General features: G+C 44.3%; 1 protein-coding gene across 1 annotated transcript in view; it reads right to left on the minus strand.

The window, feature by feature from the left end:
* Positions 1 to 21,777, minus strand: part of LOC126457687 (protein gustavus) — a 348,237-nt gene extending 326,460 nt beyond the window's left edge. Inside the window, exon 1 of the mRNA XM_050094195.1 lies at positions 21,645 to 21,777. Within this exon, the coding sequence (XP_049950152.1) occupies positions 21,645 to 21,760 (116 nt within the window). The 5' untranslated portion in view covers positions 21,761 to 21,777. The remainder of the gene's footprint in view (positions 1 to 21,644) is intronic.
* Between the last annotated feature and the right edge of the window lie 286 nt (positions 21,778 to 22,063).

Consider the following 22,063-nt stretch of genomic DNA (forward strand, 5'->3'; position numbering starts at 1 on the left):
TTTTAACGACGCTGCGAGTTTCCTCGTTGCTTCCACAGCCACTGAAAGTGTCACTACTGCAATATACACTTGCATACTATATTAAGCCATACAACAGGTTCAGTGGACTATGTTTTGGTAAGTCAAACAACAACAAAAATAGTTATTAATAATTAAACTTCAATGGCAGTAAAACTGATACTGTAGCACAACATTTCTGACTTTATTAACACGAAATTTAACGAAATGTGGTGTCGTGTTTCGATAGTTAAAAAAAATAAAAATAAAAAAAACCGGTTGCGTCTGTCATACAACGAGGCAAGAGCGTATTAGTGAGCGTTGCTTATCTTTCAAGAGGGATCGCCAGTCTTAAGCTACAACCACAACACGTCTGCTGTTGACTTTCTGTAGTTACTCGCTACTGAAAGTTCCATGGTGCCTAAATCCTAGTTTTGGCTAAATAAGTTACCTACAAAATGATTTTGCTATAATGTACGGCCCGAAAAACATATGAGCGAGAGCAAATGTCACGCAGACGATATGTTGTTAGTGACATTTTTGTTCCGGCTGTACCAATGAGTCGTTTGAAGACTATGAATATCAACGACAGCGGAAAGTCCATAGTTACGCTAAGAGCTGCAGACATAATTATTACAGGATTTCAGGAACACGGTATCTTTCAATGTTAAGAGTGCCATATTATGAAAAAAGCAGCACTTCTCTGCTATCTCGCTCTGCCAGAACAAAAAATAAAAAGTAATAATAATAACACCAGGATATGAGACCAGAATCTTTGAGATTCACTTTCATACAGGGAAGGCCTTGGAAAGTTATCGGAGGAAAAAAGCACGAAGTAGGTAAAATTCTGCCTCGTTCCACTTTTTCATTAAGGATTTAAAAATCTTGTCTTACGTTGTCCTTTTGATGAATGCGCAGATGCGAGGACGGACGTGACCCGCAGTCTCTTTAGGTTTTTTTTATGATGCGTCTGAAAAATAAACGTTGCAAAGCACACAACAAAAAGAAATAGAAGGAGGTATAATTTACTTTTGTTATATAAACACGATAATTTACTTTTGTTATATAAACACGCCGTTCCCATAAATGAACCACATACTGACAGTATTCAGTGTGCGGCTAACGCTGTAACGTGTATTTCTATATGACGCATAACTAAATATTTTAGTATGTTGACGATTCCCAAGGATTGTGTGTCTTTTAATTCTTTGTTTCTTCCACGGATTCTGACGATGGTTTTATCTCATCATACGTGGATTGTCATGTGCTGTCCGGGCTCGTCTTTCGACTGTGTTTCGGAGAAGTATTAGTGATCATGCATAGTTCGGATCGGACGCCCATCTGTCGTTACATCCAAGGTTTTACAGAGGAGCGACACGTTTTTACGCGCACTTGTACCTGGCAGTTCGTGGCAGATGAAGTATTAGTTTTATATGACCTGAAGATACGCCGCTCCAGATTCTGCCCATTTGATTCCGAGCCGACGACCAAGCAACTTAGCTTCTACTTCATAGGGGGCTAGCCATTACAGACTTTGTTACTTCAGTTACTTCAATGATAGTTTATCCACTACTAGTAGCTGTTAGCGTGGATACCTGTAAGACTTCGCACCTACGTGCTCATCCCAGCCAAAGTTCAGTAAGCCTAATGTAATCCTAATTCTGACTATAGTAAAGGCGGGATACAAAAGTGCTGAATTTATGGACTGAAGTGGCAGGTTTATTGGAAACCACAAGTAGGCAAAACCTTCATCGAAAATTTTAGTCATAAACGATAGCCTCAAAAAATATTTTGCTCATGTGAGAAGGATGGGCTTCCTTACGCTCATAGTTACTATAATGGATCTTTGTTGGGTTCTGGTAAGTTTGCATTAACTGTCTACAAATTAATATAACTGCTTATTGGCGTTTTTATTCCAGTATGGTGGCAATTCTGTCATACGAAGTGGCTTGCAAATGTGGTGTACGGTATAATTTCGATTTTTCATTGCTTTACGTATTCAGAATATTTTACGCTAAACTTCATGCCAGTCTTTCACACTTGCGCTGAATGACAAATCACTGAAGGTTAATTGACGTATGTCTGCACAACTTCAAACAAATACAGTAAAACATAGTGTTCGAAATCTTCCTTTTCAGTGTCACCGCGAATCATCTAGTCTCCAGAGTGCGTAACGGAACATTTTTCCCGTCATCTAATAAATTCGTAAAACTTGTTTGATTAATCCATTAACTGAGGATAGCGTGTACAGTACTTGCTATGTTCTTTTCCGGACAGGTGTAGCTCATTGACACGCTTTCGGCGCCGTTTTAATAGAAAAAGCCGCAGTGCAGCTCTCGTCTCCAAGCACAGAGGTCTCGTGCTATCCATCCTACCCTAGAGGGTTAAAATAGAACTTTCTTCATAGAACAGATTCTATCCAAACCCAAAGTAATCTCCTTGACAAGCGAAAAACTGACGAAGGAGATCGGACGCACTGTAACTACGCTGTCAGCCGATGTTATGAGCGACCTCTGGCAACGGGGTCTGACGACCGTTGTCGGTGCCAATATGAACACAGCCGTAATGCGTGTGTACACCAGGCCAACCACGGCCAACTAATGACAACCAGGCTGTGCGGTTTGAGGCGCCATTTTCACGGCTTGCGCGGCCCCTCCCTCCGGAGGTTCGAGTCCTCCCTCGGACATGGGAGTGTGTGTTGTTCTTACAAGGGAACCTCCCCATCGCACCCCCCTCAGATTTCGTTATAAGTTGGCACAGTGGATAGGTCTTAAAAAACTGAACACAGATCAATCGAGAAAACAGGAAGAAGTTGTGTGGAACTATGAAAAAATAAACAAAATATACAAACTGAGTAGTCCATGCCAGGATAGCCAACATCAAGCATAAGCTGATCGCAGGAGCGCCGTGGTCCCGTGGTTAGCGTGAGCAACTGCGGCATGAGAGGACCTTGGTTCAAGTCTCCCTCGAGCGAAAAATTTTTCTTTATTTTCGCAAAGTTATGATCTGTCCATTCGTTCATTGACGTCTCTGTTCACTGTAATAAGTTTAGTGTCTGTGTTTTTCGACCGCACCGCAAAACCGTGCGATTAGTAGACGAAAGGACGTGACTCTTCAATGAGAACCGAAAACATTTGATCGCAAGGTCATAGGTCAACCGATTCCTCCACAGGAAAACACGTCTGATATATTCTATACGACACTGGTGACGGCATGTGCGTCACATGACAGGAATATGTTGTCGACCCACATAACTTGTACATTTGGCGAATGGGTAAAAACATTCTTCTACGTTGCCCGATTTAGGTTTTCTTGTGGATGTGATAATTACTCCCAAAAAAGTGATGAAAACATAAGAGTTTGTCACATAAACTGCAACAAATGAATCCAACAGTTTCACAGTCGCTCACTTTTCCTTGTGCTCTGTTAAAACATATGTTTTTAACGTTTTCAAATTTTTCCGTGTGTAGACCGTCAAATCCTGCGTATGTCCAAGCAAATCTGAACATGTCCTGGAATTTTGGAGAGCGAAGTTGATTATGTGTGAGTGCCTGAATTTTGATAATTGTCTGAAAATAAAAAATTAAAATTTTCGCTCGAAGGAAGATTTGAACCGAGGACCTCATGCTCCGCAGCACGGGACCACGGCGCTCCTAACTGGAATCTATCCCAGATGTCGCCTATCATTCACATGGATTACTCAGTTTGTATATTTTGCTTAATTTTTCAGAGTTCCACACAACTTCTTCCTGTTTTCTCGATTGATCTGTGTTCAGTTTTTCAAGGCCTATCCACTGTGCCAACTCATAACTAAATCTGAGGGGGGTGCGATGGGGATGTTCCCTTGTTAGCATAGGTTAGATTAAGTACTGTGTAAATCTAGGGACGGATGACCTCAGCAGTTTGGTACCTTAGCAATTCACACGCACAATGACAACCAACTGCTTCGTTGGCCAAGATTCGCTAATTTGTATGGCCAGCAAATCGGAACCAACGAAGCGGATGGCCTTGGTTGGCGGTTCGGACTGCCAGCGGTAACATGAAACCTTGGCGATGAGTTAGCCTAGTGATTCCTCTCCTAGTGTGGACGCCGGGTCAAATGCTCGTTGGTTCAATACCGATTTACTGTGTCTATTAAACGGGTGTGTATTTATGGTGTTTAAAAATACTGGAATGTGGAGTGGAGTACGGAGTCAGCATTAAAGCTAGTAGTTTTATTGTGAATGGGAATGTTTATGGGACACTACGATTTGCGATTACAAAAACAAACTGAAAAGATTAGACAGTTGGAGGGAAATAAGTGAACTGTTAGAAAGTGATGTGCACGAAAATCGTGTCTGTGTTGAAATACGTTACTTTCATTCGGAGAAAAATCAGATAGCTCATATTCCTATTGAGCTTTAAGGTCCGACATTAATTTTGTCCCTTCATACTGTTGCAGAGGTCGTCCACCAGTGTCATTTCTTCTTCTTTTTCTGATCAGCAGCTTCTTGCAGTAAAATAAATACTGAACATGCGACAACATCTACATCCAATACTTCCCTTACAATACCGGCCGTGAAATTGTTTTATAGCAATAACAAAAAGGGAGCAAACTCGACTCGTTATGAGAGCCAATTACGATTTCAAAAAATATGGTTCAAATGGCTCTGAGCATTATGCGACTTAACCTCTGAGATCATCAGTCGCCTAGAACTTAGACCTAATAAAACCTAACTAACCTAAAGACATCACACACATCCATGCCCGAGGCAGGATTCGAACCGGCGACCGTAGCGGTCGCTCGGTTCCAGATTGTAGCGCCTAGAACCGCACGGCCACTCAGGCCGGCAAACTACGATTTCACAAGGACGAATCGCTTGGCCCAACCGACTCATTTTTCGAGGATGAGGAGCCTAACGTCAATGCCGGAACCACTGCCCGTCGTTCGTTGGCCTAGTGTGTACGCGCCTCACATTACGCTCTTTGGCAAGTGTCCAGTAATCGACGCAGTGGCTGTTTTCGTACTTTGGCGACAGTAGTCACGAAGAAAGTGAGGTATCCTCGCAAAATGAGATCTACGAGGACACGTTCTCGAATTCCGATGTGCTTCTGACACGGAAACAGTGTTAACAATGCCGTATTACCCTTCCTGGTGTCTCCTGAACCTTCAGCTTGTTTTAACATCTATTTCCTCTACGCATAGTTAGTTGGTTGGTTGTTTGGGGGAAGAGACCCAACAGCGTGGTCATCGGTCCCATCGGAGTAGGGAAGGATGGGGAAGGAAGTCGGCCGTGTCCTTTCAAAGGAACCATCCCGGCATTTGCCTGGAGAGATTTAGGGAAATCACGGAAAACCTAAATCAGGATGGCCGGACGCGCGATTGAATCCACGCATAGAGTTTGAAGCGTAAGTGACAGTGTCTCTCTTCGCGTTGTTTTCTTTTTATTTTTTCCCTTGGCAAGCTCATTAAGGCACGTCTTTTCATGAACGGCAATGTACCTCGATGTGCGCTCGTGCGTCTCAGAACAGAAGAAGAGATTTATATTAGTTTAGGAGCCCGAACTGCTTCTGAGACGTAAACTGGGTGTTGATCATGAAAAATACTTAAGCCAAATGCGAATAAATGACATGTAACATCCAGGTCTAATAATTTTATTTGCTCTATCGATGCTACAGCTAGTGAATCGATTATTGTCGACTAGTGCAAGTGAACATTCTCTCGTTCATTCCTTGGCCTTCCAGGCAGAAACTGACCTTTGGCGTCATACAATACTTTAGCGAAACGCAGCACCAGCGTCATCTTCGACAACCTCTGTCTACAAATTTAATGTTTTTGTGTATGAGTTGTACATTGTAACAATTTACATTGCTATTGCGAATACGATTGCATGAAACATTGTGGCGTCCATGAGCAATGTATTAACATTTACAGTTGTTCTTCCAGGAAACAATCGCTTTTTTCGTTTCTGTAGTTAATGCAACACAGCATGAACTTGGAGGCGCTGTCCCCCCACCGCTCAGCATCACTGCCTGCAGCTCCGGCGTTTCCATTCTTCCTTCACCACAACATGTATGATATCACTGTGTTGACATTACATGACTAAAACATGACATAGAATTTTCAGCATATATATCGGCATTTTATAACGTGGATGTATCACAATGACATCTGTCAAGTGTTAACGTTGCAGATTTTAAATAGCTACAACAAGCCTAAAGACGATCTAACTTTCGTTTATGCGTTATGGTTTCGCTGTGTTACCAATGCGCTCTCACGCGATTATGAAGATCAGGAAAACACATTTTGGATGAACTGAGCGACTTATAGTTCCACACCAAACTCGAATTCTAACTCAAAGATCAAAATAAATTAAACTTCTGTCTGTTCGTTTCGTGAGGATAGAGAATTTCCTTATCGCTGTATCCCAGAAAACCGATAAAACATCACAGAAAGTCCTAGGAGACAACGACAACACTATCGTCACACTGACTAAAAATGAGTGTGGTGTATCACATACGATATAGGGCCTTATTGATTCAGGAATATGAAGAGCACCGCCCTTCATCAATAAATAAATCACTGGCGTCAATCGCCAGAGCATCCGCCGAGGAACTGTTAATGACATCCTGTTTTTTGCGCGCTCGCTGCAAACAATCGCGGCAGACAAACTTCCGCGGCATTTTTCAGCAACTTGCTTACACCCAGGCTCTGTGCCTTTGCCCTACTTTCCCAGGGAACTCGCGACCTGCAGCGACACTACACTAGAAAAGTTATATGCACTGCGATCGACGTGTAAATTTCTTTGTATATGTCACTACATATAACTGGACCTCTAACACATGTACTCGAATTACATAAATAGCTGCTGTGTCGAATTAACGTGACAACTACACTAAAATGGCAAGGAATAAAAATACAGAGATCTCAACAAGATGAAGATATTAAATGATTTACGTCTATATCTTCCCTGGAGTGACAGCACTTCAGCCGTTTAAATTATTAAGACACCATGCTGCAATAACTACGACACGTTACATGAACGAACTGGACGTCACTAGAATATAAAAACGCGCGTATATATTGGTACTAAAATGGGAAAGTAAGTAATGTAAGCCAGGTCTGAATCGCTAGGTCCTTCATCCGCTTACGATTCGGTACGCAGTCCAGTCTGAATTTGCCTTCCATCCAAACGGTAGAAAATACGACGGGCGTTCAATAAGAGTAATGCAACACATTTTTTTCTCGGCCAATTTCGGTTGAAAAAATGCGGAATCTGTTGTGGGACAGCGTCGAATATCCACCCTGCAGCGCTCCTAGTTTCATGAAATTCCAATAGATAGCTGCGCTATACATAGTCTTCAAAATGGCGTCTGTAACGGAAGCGCGTTCCAAGCGGAACTGCCATTGAATTTCTTTTGGCGGAAAACAGAGCATCGTAGATATTCATAGGCGCTTGCAGTACGTCTACGGAGACCAAAAGCACGCCGAGTCGTTGGTCGAGGCGGGTTTCATCATCGCAACAAGGTCCGCAAACCTGTCCGATCTCCCTCGTTCTACCCTCAGTAAATTGAACAAACGACTTCAGCGGTTTCGTCGCCACAAAAATGCAAACGAACTTCTGCTTCTCCGTAAAAACACAAGGCCTCACTCTAGTCTGCGCACCAGAGGACGTCACAAAACTTCACTGGACTCTTCTTCCTCATCCGCCCTTCGGCCCGGACCTCACACCTTCCAGCATCCATCTGTTTGACCCAATGGAAGATGCACTCTACGGGAGGCAGCACGTGGATGATCGGGGGGTTACTGATGTAGCAAGACGTTGGCTCCGATGTCGACCAGTAGAGTGGTATCGTGCGGGCGTACAGACCTTCTCAGTAAGGCAGCGTAATGCCGTCGCATTGAACGGAGATTATGTTGAAAAATAGGGTGGTGAACAATACGGTGTGTTGGATGACGATGAAGTCCCATACTCCTTGACATAGCGTAGGAGACGATGCGGGAAACCCGCACCGCTGGACTAGGCAAGGTCCTAGCGGAGGTGGCTTGTCATTGCCTTCCTCCGACCGTAATGGCGATAAATGAGGATGATGAAGACGACAGAACAACACCCAGTCATCTCGAGGCAGGTGAAAATCCCTGACCCCGCCGGGAATCGAACCCGGGACCCCGTGCTCGGGAAGCGAGAACGCTACTGCGAGACCACGAGCTGCGGACGGGGAATCCTGAATAAAACCAATCTGCTTTCAGAAAAAAAATATGTTACATTACTTACTGACGCCCCTCGTGTCACCGAAGTCCGAATCGCTAGGTTCTTCATCCGCTAATGTTCCTATACACTGTGCAATCTTTGTCTTTGCCTTGCAGCCAAATGACAGAAAATACGTAAAAACACACAGACCGAAGATCACACAGCTGCGACGAAGCATCTTTAGTTCCCCTATAAAATATTACTGTAGCTGAAGCTATCGCTGCTTGTAGGAGCCTTGCACACTAAAAATTAGAAGAGACTGCATCAGTCAGCACTAAAGTAACGGCTGCCCAGGTAGAAAATGGGCGCCAAGATCACACATGAAAAAAAGAAAACAAGACTCGGATGCCGTGCGTGGTAGCCGTGTGGTCTAGGGCGTCTTGTCACGGTCAGTGCGGCTGCCCCCGTCGGAGGTTCGAGTCCTCCCTCGGGCATGGATGTGAGTGTCGTCCTCAGTGTAAGTTAGTTTAAGTTAGATTAAATAGTGCGTCAGCTTAGGGACCAGTGACCTCCACAGTTTGGTCCCATAAGACCTTACCACAAACTTAAAAAAAAAACCCAAGGCTCGGAAGCGAGTTCTGAGGGTACCGCGGGGATGCTTCTTGTGGTCTGTACTATTTAATACACATTTAAATGACACTGAAATGTTTCTATTCTAAGAAAAATCTGCGACTGAACGTTGGTATCTTTTACACACTAACGCAGTGGGGGGGGGGGAACCCAGTCCCACGTTACTAGAGTGAAACATTGGGGCAACTTTCGAGCAGAGATAACCGTTCCCTATTCCCAGCGGATACTCCACAAACAATTAGGTACAAATCGAATACGTAATGAATGCAAGAGCAACGAGTACACTTTCATACAATGGTTTCCATTGCCGAGAAGCTTTCTGAGCTAAGAGAAAAACGGTTTTAGGTTCTTCAGTCCGGAACCGCGCTGCTGCTACGGTCGCAGGTTCGAATCCTGCCTCGGGCATGGATGTGTGTGATGTCCTTAGGTTAGTTAGGTTTAAGCAGTTCTAAGTCTAGGGGATTGATGACCTCAGATGTTAAGTCCCATAGCGCTTAGAGCCATTTGAACCATTTTGAACAAGAGAAAACAATACAATCGAACGACAAAACATATTATCTCCTAGGCTGGCTTATTGTCAGACCACTGCAGTAACAAACCTTTCTCTGAAGCTAAACCCAACTGCATGAATTGGCTACGCATTTTATTACAGGTTGACTGTAAAACAGTTCTAATGCATCTATAACGTAACGCAGGAAGTGGTTATACAAACTAAAGTAAAATCTGGTACGTACGTGGGCATCTGAACGGTTGCCCCCCCCCCCCCCCCCCACTCCAACTTCATCCGAAAATAAAATACGAAAGGGAATGACTAATACCATTGTCTTTAATGGGTATGCAAATATAACAGGTTTTTCATATAGAGACGCCGTTAGACGGAACTGATATTGACTGGCGCGATTGTAGCAAGCGTGAGTGACTGCCTTAAGCAAGAATCACACGATGAACGAACAAACGAGCGATTAGCTTTCTCGGTCCGTTTACGAGTCATAGTACCCACTCGAAGGTCAAGGCGCTCTTTCACTTGTGTAATTTTTACTTAAGGTATTAAGACAGTCGCTGAGCACACGTGCGCAGATGAGTCTAAGTTCTTACTAGACGGTTTCTACGCCGGACAGAACACACAGCGACGAGGCTGGACGCATATTTTGGATGTCCGGCTGGAGCTCCTCTGTGGAGGAATCATTACCGCGCCCCGTCTGCGACGAAAACACGGACAGTGCAGCCGGCAGTGACGACACTCTTGACGTCAGAAGCAGTGAAGCAGCGGTCAACGAGGCGCTTCCTCCTCCATGATTCAATGTGTCCTACTTGGGGACAAGTGGCTGCCATCTCCATCCACCGACAGAATGGTCGCTATTCCGCTAGCACTATCGAGACAAATGAAGGTATGTGCAGCGCGTGATTACACTGATGGTGGTAAAAAACAGTTCTACAGGAAGTGTACTCGCAGTTGCGAATATGAACCACCCCTCGGCTGTATAATGGAATGAAGACAATGAAAATTTACGCCAGACTCGGAGTCAAACACGGATTTCTAGCTTTACGTGAGCGGCTCCCCTAAGCACGTCGGCCACCTGAGCACAAATCATAACCAGACCCAGACTTCCACACGTCGTCGTCCGTGTGTCACAATCTGCACTCGTACGTCCAGGAAAGACATACTTAATTAAGTAGAGGGCTCGGCGAATAAATACCAAATATCAGTGGCTGTGTTATTAAAAAGTTCGATGCAAGGTTCCTTCGGACATTCAAGCATGTCCGAAGGAACATCGCATTCCTACAGACATGCATGAATGTCCGAAGGAACATTGGTTCGTACTTCTTAGTAACCCAGACACCGCTATTTCCTATTTAAAAAAAATTTGAATTTACACAAAACATTTTGTTTTCAACTCGCTGAAACATATCATTAAGCTTGAAAATGGTTTGTGATTGGGCCTCGGAAAGCACTGACAATTGCAAAGGATCCCGACGAAAATACACCAAACCGGAAGTACTATTTCCATATAGGTCGTCGTATGACACAAATGAACGAGTAACCCATCTTCTTGCAAATTTTGAATTCTGCCTCAAACAATTTTTGCTGTTGTTGTGAGCTTCAGTCCGAGGACTGGTTTGATGCAGCTCTCCACACTGGCGATCACGTGGAGCATCACCATCTCTACCTATCTATTGCGCCACAGATCCTTAGGACCTGCTCATTGGACGACGGTTCAAATGCACGTCCTATCATCCTGATTTAGGTTTTCCGTGATTTACCTAAATCGCTTTAGCCAAATGCCGGGCTGGTTCCTTTGAAAGGGCACGGTCGACTTCCTTTCCTAATCCAATGCGACCGATGACCTCACTGTTTGGTCCCCTACTCCGAACCAACTAAGAACCTGATCAGTTTAGTCAAACCTTGGTTGGTCTTCCTCTACAATTTTTACTCCCCACACTTCATTCCTTGACCAAATTGACGATTCCTTTATGCCTCAATAGATATCCTATTAATCGACCACTTTATTAGTCACGTTGTACCATGCATTCCCTCCCCCCCCCCCTATTTCTATTCACTGTCTCTTCGTTAGTTATTCAATCTATCAATCTAGTCTTCACCATACCTCTGCAGCACCACATCCCAAAAACTTCTGTTTTCTTTTCTGAACTGCTTATCCTCCACATTTCACTTCTGTGTACGACAACACTTCAAGACAAATGCCTTCAGTAACGACTAACTGAGATTCAGATTTCGATTCGATGTTAACAAAACCCTCTTTTTCCACTATTTCCATTATGCGTTTTAAATTCTCTCTACGGCCATCGTGGGTTATTTTTCTGACCAGACAACAAAAATAATCTACAACTTGTAGTGTTTCATTTTCTAATGTAATTCCATGAGCCCTGCACGATTTAATTCGACCAAATTCCATTACCCTTCTTTTACTTTTGTTGATATTCATCTAACAACCTCTTTTCGAAACAAAATATCCATTCCTTTCAACTGATCTTCCAAGTTGTTTACCATTCTGACAGAATTCCAATGTCGTCGTCAAACCTCAAGGTTTTAATTTCTTATCCCAGAATTTTAATTCCCTTCCCAAATTTCTCCTTGGTTTCATTTACCGATTGTTCAATGTACAGACTGAATAACACCGTGTATAGGCTACAAACGTGTCTCACATCTTCCTTTCATACCCTTCGACTCTTTATAAATGCCGTCTGGTTTCTGTCCCAGGATGCAGACGACCTTTCGCTCTCTGTATTTTATCCCTGCTACCTTCAGAGTGTCAAGCAGAACGTTTCGATCTCAATACTTACGTGACTCTAAGCAGCAGGCTGGCAATGAGATGACCAAACACTGCCTAGCGTTTGACGAATGATCTTCGTTTCGTGTACGATTTGCTTACTGTCGTAATTTTATTCACTACAGCACTGCTGGAAATCTAACAGCATAAAAAAAGACTGGTATTGTCTCTATGCTGTGTCCTTGCTTTTCTAATTTTCCTTGAATATTTTTGATAACTATAAGGTAAATATTTGGCCATTACTGAAGATCTATTTTTGTGCATGCTTGTTCTTACCTAAGGCAAGAGAAGGTTTTTCCTGGCTCGTGTGATGGTAGAACGATGCAATATTAGTAAGTTCTTCGGTAGGCTTGTCTGTTTTATCTTCCATTATGCGTCAGAAATCAAGTACACCTGTAATTTCATCGGTTGAAGGATCCACGAGAATTTTCAGTGTCGTTTGTTTCACTCATCTGCTTCCCCTCGTGGGAACCGCCTTCACCCCAACTCTGCTGCGTTTCTTCCCCTTCGGAAAGGTACCTCTGACTACTTAGTTGACTCGGAGGAGGCTCTAGCCGATTTATTTACTATCGTTAGCCGTTAATTGGTGCTGAATACTTTCAAGTATCGAATATATAATCCAGTAAATTAATCTTTGCAGTTGAAAGGCTGCGTGTCCGAGAGTTATTAATTTATTTCTGTCGCTGCAGAATGAAGAAAAATAAAGTCGCCTCATTGTTTCCATTCCTTGTTCAGTAGCAGAGAGTTCATATGTGTCAGGAAAAGTTGGTAGGATCGGGGAAAGAAGGGCACACCACCCGCTACAGCGACCACATCTGATGAAGTATGCTGACGTCAAAACAATTCCTTACCGAAAATGGCCTTGCTTTAAACGAAATTATTCACAGGCGTAGGCCCGTTTCTGACAGCGTAGCCGCCATGATGTTTAAACGGTTTCATCTTTTCTGACTAATGCTCCAGTCTTGTGGGATACTGGTTTTAAATGGCTCTTACTGATCCTGCAGGGAACGGATCTTATGCTGCTTTGGCAAAATACAGGGTGTTTACAAATGATTCATCGGGTTTTGACATCTTATAGCGTGAAATACACAGTGCCCATCCACGCATGCTAATAACCAATGAAGAGAGCATATTTTACAGTTTTGTTTATACCTTTTCAGATATCACAGGCGGCAGGATTATAACAGGCAATGAGTTACGTGGCCGAAATATTGTGCCAAAGCGACACAAACATCCGGCAGTAGACCCGATTATTCCACATGTCAGGATGATAACAGTTTGTAAAATGACGAATGATCAACAGACCTCATTTTGTATGGTGCAGTATGAGTAGGTAGCATCCGTGCAGCGTGCGTTCTGGAGACAGTACACCATGCAGTCACCTACCCAGTAAAACATTCTGCTGTGATACCGATAGTTCAAGGGCGCAGGTTGCCTCTGTAAAGAGAAAAGCTTCAGACGGTCAGGTGCTGCAGGTGAAACAGTAGAGAGTGTCCAAGAGGCGTTCCTTCATAGTCCAAAGAAATCTCACACATCGTGCAAGACGCGAACTGGGCATTCCGCACTCAACTTCTGCGGAAGTGGTTACATCAGAAACCATACCGCATACAGCAGCTGCAACGTTTACAGCCATTGGACCGCACCATCAGACACGAAGTTGGTGGACTTTTGTAGGAAGCCATGGGAGATGGTGAATTTATACCCGGTTCAGTGATGAGGCGTCGTACTAGATAAACGGTCAAGCAAATCAGAACAACGTCCGTGTATGACAAATCCCAATTTTGCAGTGGAGACTGAAACAGGTTCTTCAAAGGTTTATGTCTTCTGTGCTGCTTCACGTAGCAAACTATCTACATCTACATTGATACTCCGCAAGCCACCCAACGGTGTGTGGCGGAGGGCACTTTACGTGCCACTGTCATTACCTCCCTTTCCTGTTCCAGTCGCGTATGGTTCGCGGGAAGAACGACTGTCTGAAAGCCTCCGTGCGCGCTCTAATCTCTCTAATTTTACATTCGTGATCTCCTCGGGAAGTATAAGTAGGGGGAAGCAATATATTCGATACTTCATCCAGAAACGCACCCTCTCGAAACCTGGCGAGCAAGCTACACCGCGATGCAGAGCGCCTCTCTTGCAGAGTCTGCCACTTGAGTTTATTAAACATCTCCGTAACGCTATCACGGTTACCAAATAACCCAGTGACGAAACGCGCCGCTCTTCTTTGGATCTTCTCTATCTCCTCCGTCAACCCGACCTGGTACGGATCCCACACTGATGAGCAATACTCAAGTATAGGTCGAACGAGTGTTTTGTAAGCCACCTCCTTTGTTGATGGACTACATTTTCTAAGCACTCTCCCAATGAATCTCAACCTGGTACCCGCCTTACCAACAATTAGTTTTATATGATCATTCCACTTCAAATCGTTCCGTACGCATACTCCCAGATATTTTACAGAAGTAACTGCTACCAGTGTTTGTTCCGCTATCATATAATCATACAATAAAGGATCCTTCTTTCTATGTATTCGCAATACATTACATTTGTCTATGTTAAGGGTCAGTTGCCACTCCCTGCACCAAGTGCCTATCCGCTGCAGATCTTCCTGTATTTCGCTACAATTTTCTAATGCAGCAACTTCTCTGTATACTACAGCATCATCCGCGAAAAGCCGCATGGAACTTCCAACACTATCTACTAAGTCATTTATATATATTGTGAAAAGCAATGGTCCCATAACACTCCCCTGTGGGACGCCAGAGGTTACTTTAACGTCTGTAGACGTCTCTCCATTGATAACAACATGCTGTGTTCTGTTTGCTAAAAACTCTTCAATCCAGCCACACAGCTGGTCTGATATTCCGTAGGCTCTTACTTTGTTTATCAGGCGACAGTGCGGAACTGTATCGAACGCCTTCCGGAAGTCAAGAAAAATAGCATCTACCTGGGAGCCTGTATCTAATATTTTCTGGGTCTCATGAACAAATAAGGCGAGTTGGGTCTCACACGATCGCTGTTTCCGGAATCCATGTTGATTCCTACACAGTAGATTCTGGGTTTCCAGAAATGACATGATACGCGAGCAAAAAACATGTTCTAAAATTCTACAAGAGATCGACGTAAGAGATATAGGTCTATAGTTTTGCGCATCTGCTCGACGACCCTTCTTGAAGACTGGGACTATCTGTGCTCTTTTCCAATCATTTGGAACCCTCCGTTCCTCTAGAGACTTGCGGTACACGGCTGTTAGAAGGGGGGCAAGTTCTTTCGCGTACTCTGTGTAGAATCGAATTGGTATCCCGTCAGGTCCAGTGGACTTTCCTCTATTGAGTGATTCCAGTTGCTTTTCTATTCCTTGGACACTTATTTCGATGTCAGCCATTTTTTCGTTTGTACGAGGATTTAGAGAAGGAACTGCAGTGCGGTCTTCCTCTGTGAAACAGCTTTGGAAAAAGGTGTTTAGTATTTCAGCTTTACGCGTGTCATCCTCTGTTTCAATGCCATCATCATCCCGTAGTGTCTGGATATGCTGTTTCGAGCCACTTACTGATTTAACGTAAGACCAGAACTTCCTAGGATTTTCTGTCAAGTCGGTACATAGAATTTTACTTTCGAATTCAATGAACGCTTCACGCAGAGCCCTCCTTACGCTAACGTTGACATCGTTTAGCTTCTGTTTGTCTGAGAGGTTTTGGCTGCGTTTAAACTTGGAGTGGAGCTCTCTTTGCTTTCGCAGTAGTTTCCTAACTTTGTTGTTGTACCACGGTGGGTTTTTCCCGTCCCTCACAGTTTTACTCGGCACGTACCTGTCTAAAACGCATTTTACGATTGCCTTGAACTTTTTCCATAAACACTCAACATTGTCAGTGTCGGAACAGAAATTTTCGTTTTGATCTGTTAGGTAGTCTGAAATCTGCCTTCTATTACTCTTGCTAAACAGATAAACCTTCCTCCCTTTTTTTATATTCCTATTAACTTCCATATTCAGGGATGCTGCAACGGCCTTATGATCACTGATTCCCTGTTCTGTACATACAGATTCGAAAAGTTCGGGTCTGTTTGTTATCAGTAGGTCCAAGATGTTATCTCCACGAGTCGGTTCTCTGTTTAATTGCTCGAGGTAATTTTCGGATAGTGCACTCAGTATAATGTCACTCGATGCTCTGTCCCTACCACCCGTCCTAAACATCTGAGTGTCCCAGTCTATATCTGGTAAATTGAAATCTCCACCTAAGACTATAACATGCTGAGAAAATTTATGTGAAATGTATTCCAAATTTTCTCTCAGTTGTTCTGCCACTAATGCTGCTGAGTCGGGAGGTCGGTAAAAGGAGCCAATTATTAACCCAGTTCGGTTGTTTAGTGAAACCTCCACCCATAATAATTCACAGGAACTATCCACTTCTACTTCACTACAGGATAAACTACTACTAACAGCGATGAACACTCCACCACCGGTTGCATGCAATCTATCCTTTCTAAACACCGTGTGTACCTTTGTAAAAATTTCGGCAGAATTTATCTCTGGCTTAAGCCAGCTTTCTGTACCTATAACGATTTCAGCTTCGGTGCTTTCTATCAGCGCTTGAAGTTCCGGTACTTTACCAACGCAGCTTCGACAGTTGACAATTACAATACCGATTGCTGCTTGGTCCCCGCATGTCCTGACTTTGCCCCGCACCCGTTGAGGCTGTTGCCCTTTCTGTACTTGCCCAAGGCCATCTAACCTAAAAAACCGCCCAGCCCACGCCACACAACCCCTGCTACCCGTGTAGCCGCTTGTTGCGTGTAGTGGACTCCTGACCTATCCAGCGGAACCCGAAACCCCACCACCCTATGGCGCAAGTCAAGGAATCTGCAGCCCACACGGTCGCAGAACCGTCTCAGCCTGCTTTCTTCTTGGTAAAACCGTGAGGGGTGAAACGTACCTACACATGTCGCAAGACTGGTCGTTTCCTAAACTAATAGCTCATATACCAGATTTCATATTTCAGCAAGACGGAGTGCGCCTCACTGGCATGAAGCAGTGCGTTGCCCACAGACCGAGGAACTTCGAAACCGGTGGATTGGACGCTGTGCTCAGGATGATTCGGCACTCTTCAGGTGACCCGCAAGATCTTTTTTCTTTGGGGATATGTGAAAGATAATGTTGATGTACTATCTTTGCCGACAACATAGACTCAACTCGAGGATCACATCACTGCTGCGCTGGCGAAAACTGTTGGCAGGGACATGCTCACTCGTCTCTGGGTCAAACTTGACTACTGCATACATGTTTGTCGCGTAACACGAGAAGAGCACATAGAGCATTTGTAATTATGTATAAGAAACTTGAAAATGTATACTAAGTCTCTTGTACTATTTTGTATGTAATACTGCGTGAAATACATTCATCCAAAACCCGATGAATCATTCGTAAACACCCTACTGATTCTCGTGAGGCGTTTTTGGTCTTCCAGCCATTTTTTTCTCTTCAAGTGAAGAAATTTTGTTTCCCTTTTTTGGACTGGTGAGTCTTGAGTACTTTAGCATTGGCCTTAACCCTTAGACACCAACGGGACATATGTGTCCCACGATAGGTTACCAGAGAACCAACTGGAATTTGTTGTATGTTGTTGCTATGTATCAGCGTCCCACTGGTAAAGGGAAGCCCACAAATTGTGAGCAGAATTCTTATAATCACAGATTGCTCCTGTAGGTTGTGCCGTCCTCAAGTTTCATTGTCAACCGTCGTCACCGTATTGTCACATCGAATAAGTTCGCACACCATAGGCAACCCAGTTAGCACACTGGCAAAGCGAGCTGCCTTCGCGCCGTCCCAGGCACATTCTGTCCACGATTTCCACCCACCAGTTGCCGCTTGCCGCATCACAAACGAAGTCCATATGGAGCAACTGTAGTGTGAGTTACAAACTCGGAGACATGCTCTGTCCACTGAGTGTCTGTTGTCAGTATGTGTTGTAGGTTTGGAGCAAACGTCTTCCCCCCCCCCCCCCCCCCCCCACCACCAACACCCCCTTGGAAAACGAAACTTTGGGAAATATTCTTTTCATATTGATACTTCTGACTAAGAAATTAATTAAAATAAACATTCATTAATGTTTTTGAAATAAAATTGGTAGTCAATGGGTTAAGTCTGACGGAAGGTGCAAAACCGCACATGCTGTACAGCACAACACGTATACAGACTTTCTTATATAATTCGCTTCGGCGTGCTTAGTTCAGATAAAGTGTAAATTGTATTGCTGTCTTGCCTTTCTGTGACTTACGAAAGCGCCAGTTACTGGTCCAATTCACAGCTTTGGCTCAGTGGCAAGGTACCAAATTATACACCTAATGTCTAGTAACTCGATTGCTAGTTGGTAAGATATTTTATACCTTCTTTACCATGACTTTTGCCTCGTGAAATTCTCTATATAAGCGAAAGGCAGTGAACCTCCCACCCCCCTCCTCCTCCTCGTAACTGAACGAGTATTCCTGTAAACTACGCCTAACAACACACTGTGGAGTTCATATCACTCAACGGGATGATGATGATGATGATGACGATGATGATCAGTTTCAGAAAACAAATATAATGGTAAGAATCATGGCACGTAGAGTGTTCATTAAGCTATGTAAGTGTGCAGAACTTTAAAGCGCGTCGGATTTTAAGCCATTCCACTATCTCACGAAAACAACAAATTTATAATATACGAAAACTCACGATACGCAGTTTAGTCGGGCCTTCTTTTGAAACAGGGACTTGCGCAGTGATAAAAATCGTTCTCTGTGTTGACACCAGTCTACATACCATCCGAGCCAACCAACCTGGCTGAAGACGTTCCTCAGTTTCACCAGATGATTTCCAACGAATTTGGGTTGGTTACTTCTGAGCAGTCTCAATCCTTTGGTTGCCAACAATGTCTGTTGTCTCTGTGAAAGAAGGAACAAAGAGGCACTCCATTTTTTGAATCATTTTGTTGGGAGGGGTTTGGGAAAGAAAGAATGGAGGGGGGGGGGGGTCACAGCTTGTATTTTCGGTGATTCATTAGAGCGCAACCCTACCAGAAACTGCCACAGTACACAGTGTATTTGTGAAAGATACTTGTACAAGGCAGTGTTCCTGAATAAGTAAACTTGCCTACACATGCTTCCTCTCGTTCGATTTACATAGATTGTAAACACTTGGTACGAAGTGCAATACGTCTATACTGCGACAGTAATTAAAAACAATACATATTGCTATTATTTAATTTTGTGTTTTCGTTGATTCACTAGAATCGAAATTGAAAACGATGTGCCATAAATCTCGATTGCTTCAATGTAGATTATCTGACTACTTTAGGTGCTACCAACAGGATGATTAAGTCGCAACCATTTCCTTTGTTCTAAACAACAGTACCAGTTATGGCGTTGTTATGTGGAAATGTTACTTTTGTGGAGAATGTGTATTGGTTGTAGGTGCGTTTGGAGACCGGTTTTTCTACGTGGTGGAAGTTACCATACAACTGGAGTGAAACGACGTCTAGAATTCTGTTCACACGGTACATGAGCCAAAACATGCACGCCATAAAACCTCTGCCATTAAATGACAATATCCTTGGAAGTAGTCGAATTCATATAATCGAATTTTTGAGTTGAAATTATCGATAAAAATGCACTAGACAGATACTTAAAAATGCTTCTGTCGCGTATCTTCCATTTGTACTCTTCGATATTGTGGACCCGAGGAAACAAAGCAGTCCAGCAGACTGAGTATGTATTTTATAATTTGCTCTAATTACTTAATTGTTTGAAGCGTTACATGTCAAATTAAAACCACCTAATTTCCCTGTTCATGTGAACGACATAATTAATAATAAACAGGTGCGGTTTCACAATTTCGAAAACTCATTCGTGCAATATGCTCGTCAGTGTGGAGCCTCTGTTAATTTTGGGCTGAATTCTAGTGGGAGTTACCTGGTGACTACACAAAATACATCGAGGTGTTCCGAGGTAGGGCGTTAAGTTGATGGAATAAAATAGTAACTCACCTAACATTACATGATGGTTTTTGTTCGAGTATTTTTGCAGCTGTGCATGATGCAGTGTTACGTAAATGATAAAATTCGCCTTCAAATACATCTGAAACGACCGACGGTTCGAACTTTTTTTGGCCGCTGAAATCTGCACAGCGCGACGAGTGGCGCGTCTTATTAGCGTCATTACTGAAGCGTTACAAGGCAGGGAAAAGTTCCCAGTGTCACGGGACCAAGGAAGGACCTCACACACCCACGAGCTTTCGGAGACACCGAAAGTGGGAAACACGAAGGAGGAGGAATTATTTCGCGTCTCCGTCGGCTGCAGCTCTCCCACAGTATTGATCAGAGCTCCACGGAATGTCGCTTCTGACGACTGCGCGTGGCGTTCTTCTGTTCCTTATAGAACCGATCCAAAAGTCCATCAATCCATGCTGTCTCTGTGATCTCGTGTGTACGTTCAAAACGAGAGGCAACACATATTACGGGCATGGCAGCAAAACATGATTAACAACATAACCTGCACTTTTTTTATGCATGAAACTGGACGTTAATGAGTCACACACAGAACTGCATTTCCGAAGGAAGTAAGGTCATTTCCATCGAATTCACATTCTGGGAAGCGTATTCTGTTCGTTCTGCACAAATATGCTATCTTCTTTTGCTTCCAAGCGTCACATTGTTATTTTGCTGAGCGGAACGCCAAATCTGTAAAATCATCGAAACATCTCTGTGTACTCATCTGAAAATGGCTGCCCAGTGGCAAATTACGCTCACATACGAGTTACAACGTAATCACAGGTACACTTCTGTCATGTTGCGTAGCACAGAACACTGTTCTTCACTGTCCGGCTCGAAAATCGACAACCAAGTTCTCTTCATTATCCGACGTCCAGGACTGGTATGGCACAGGATCACAAGATATCAGTCACATTTCACACGGAACACACATTTTCTGTGGAAGTATTTGACAGCCAGTTTCCTTTTACCTAATAGAAGTTATGATCTTGGCGTTTAGTTTCGTGTTGTTTACCTGGCGATGATATGCGTGTGATCCATAAAATACATACTTGGGCGAAGTGTTAAGTGTGTTAGAAATGGATCGATTTAACGGTGCACAGAAGCGTCTAAGCCGGCGAAAGAGCCGAAATGTGAAGGTGTGGTAGGCATTTGTTGATTATCAGACTGGGCTGGAAGTATAGGGTACTGCATTTAGTCCTTTATAGAGTGCATAGAGAACAAATTTGAAACACGAGAAACGTTCTGGTTACACTCCCTTTTGCCTGAAGTGAGCCAGGAAAGAAAATGCCATCGAGATGCTGCAACTTGAAGTTGATTTTACGCAGCTATTGGGGTAGTTCTGACCTTTGTCACCAGGACTAACTAGTAATTGAGAGTGAGGAGAGAAATGAGCTGCTATTTGGTTCATGCAGTAATGCTTTAACTAACGGATACCAGCGGCGCTATGGCCGCGAGACCAGTGGAAGGAGACGCGCGTTCTGCGGCAGCCGGGGCACCGCATGCAGGGCTGTGGCACCTCGCGCGACGCACAGTACCTGGTCTCCATGTCAGGCGGCGGCAGCAGGGGCTGGAGCGGCCAGGCGAGCACCACGTGCGGGCCCAGGCGCCAGCAGCCGACACTCCACAGCACTGCGCCGGCCGCCGCTGCCATGGTCTGCGCCGCTGCCTGCCGCCGGCTCTCCGCCGCTGTCCCCCCCTGCCTCCCGCAGCGTCCGGCGCGCACGCCCGTTGGCCCCCCACCACCCGCCCCCCCGCCGCTCGACCAACCGGCGGCCTCCGCCGTCCCCTCCCCCCCTATTATTGGCTGCAGCGCGGGGAAGCGGTGCGACCCCGAGGGTTGCGTGCGCGTTGCGTCCGCCAGACAGAGAGGCGCTTATTGATCCCCGCGTGCAGCGAGTGCGTGGACCTGTGCGCTGCGGAGGGGGGAGGCGGGAATGTGGTGCCCGTGCTACTG

This window comes from Schistocerca serialis, chromosome 2 (assembly GCF_023864345.2).
Source record: "Schistocerca serialis cubense isolate TAMUIC-IGC-003099 chromosome 2, iqSchSeri2.2, whole genome shotgun sequence".
Taxonomy (NCBI): domain Eukaryota; kingdom Metazoa; phylum Arthropoda; class Insecta; order Orthoptera; family Acrididae; genus Schistocerca; species Schistocerca serialis.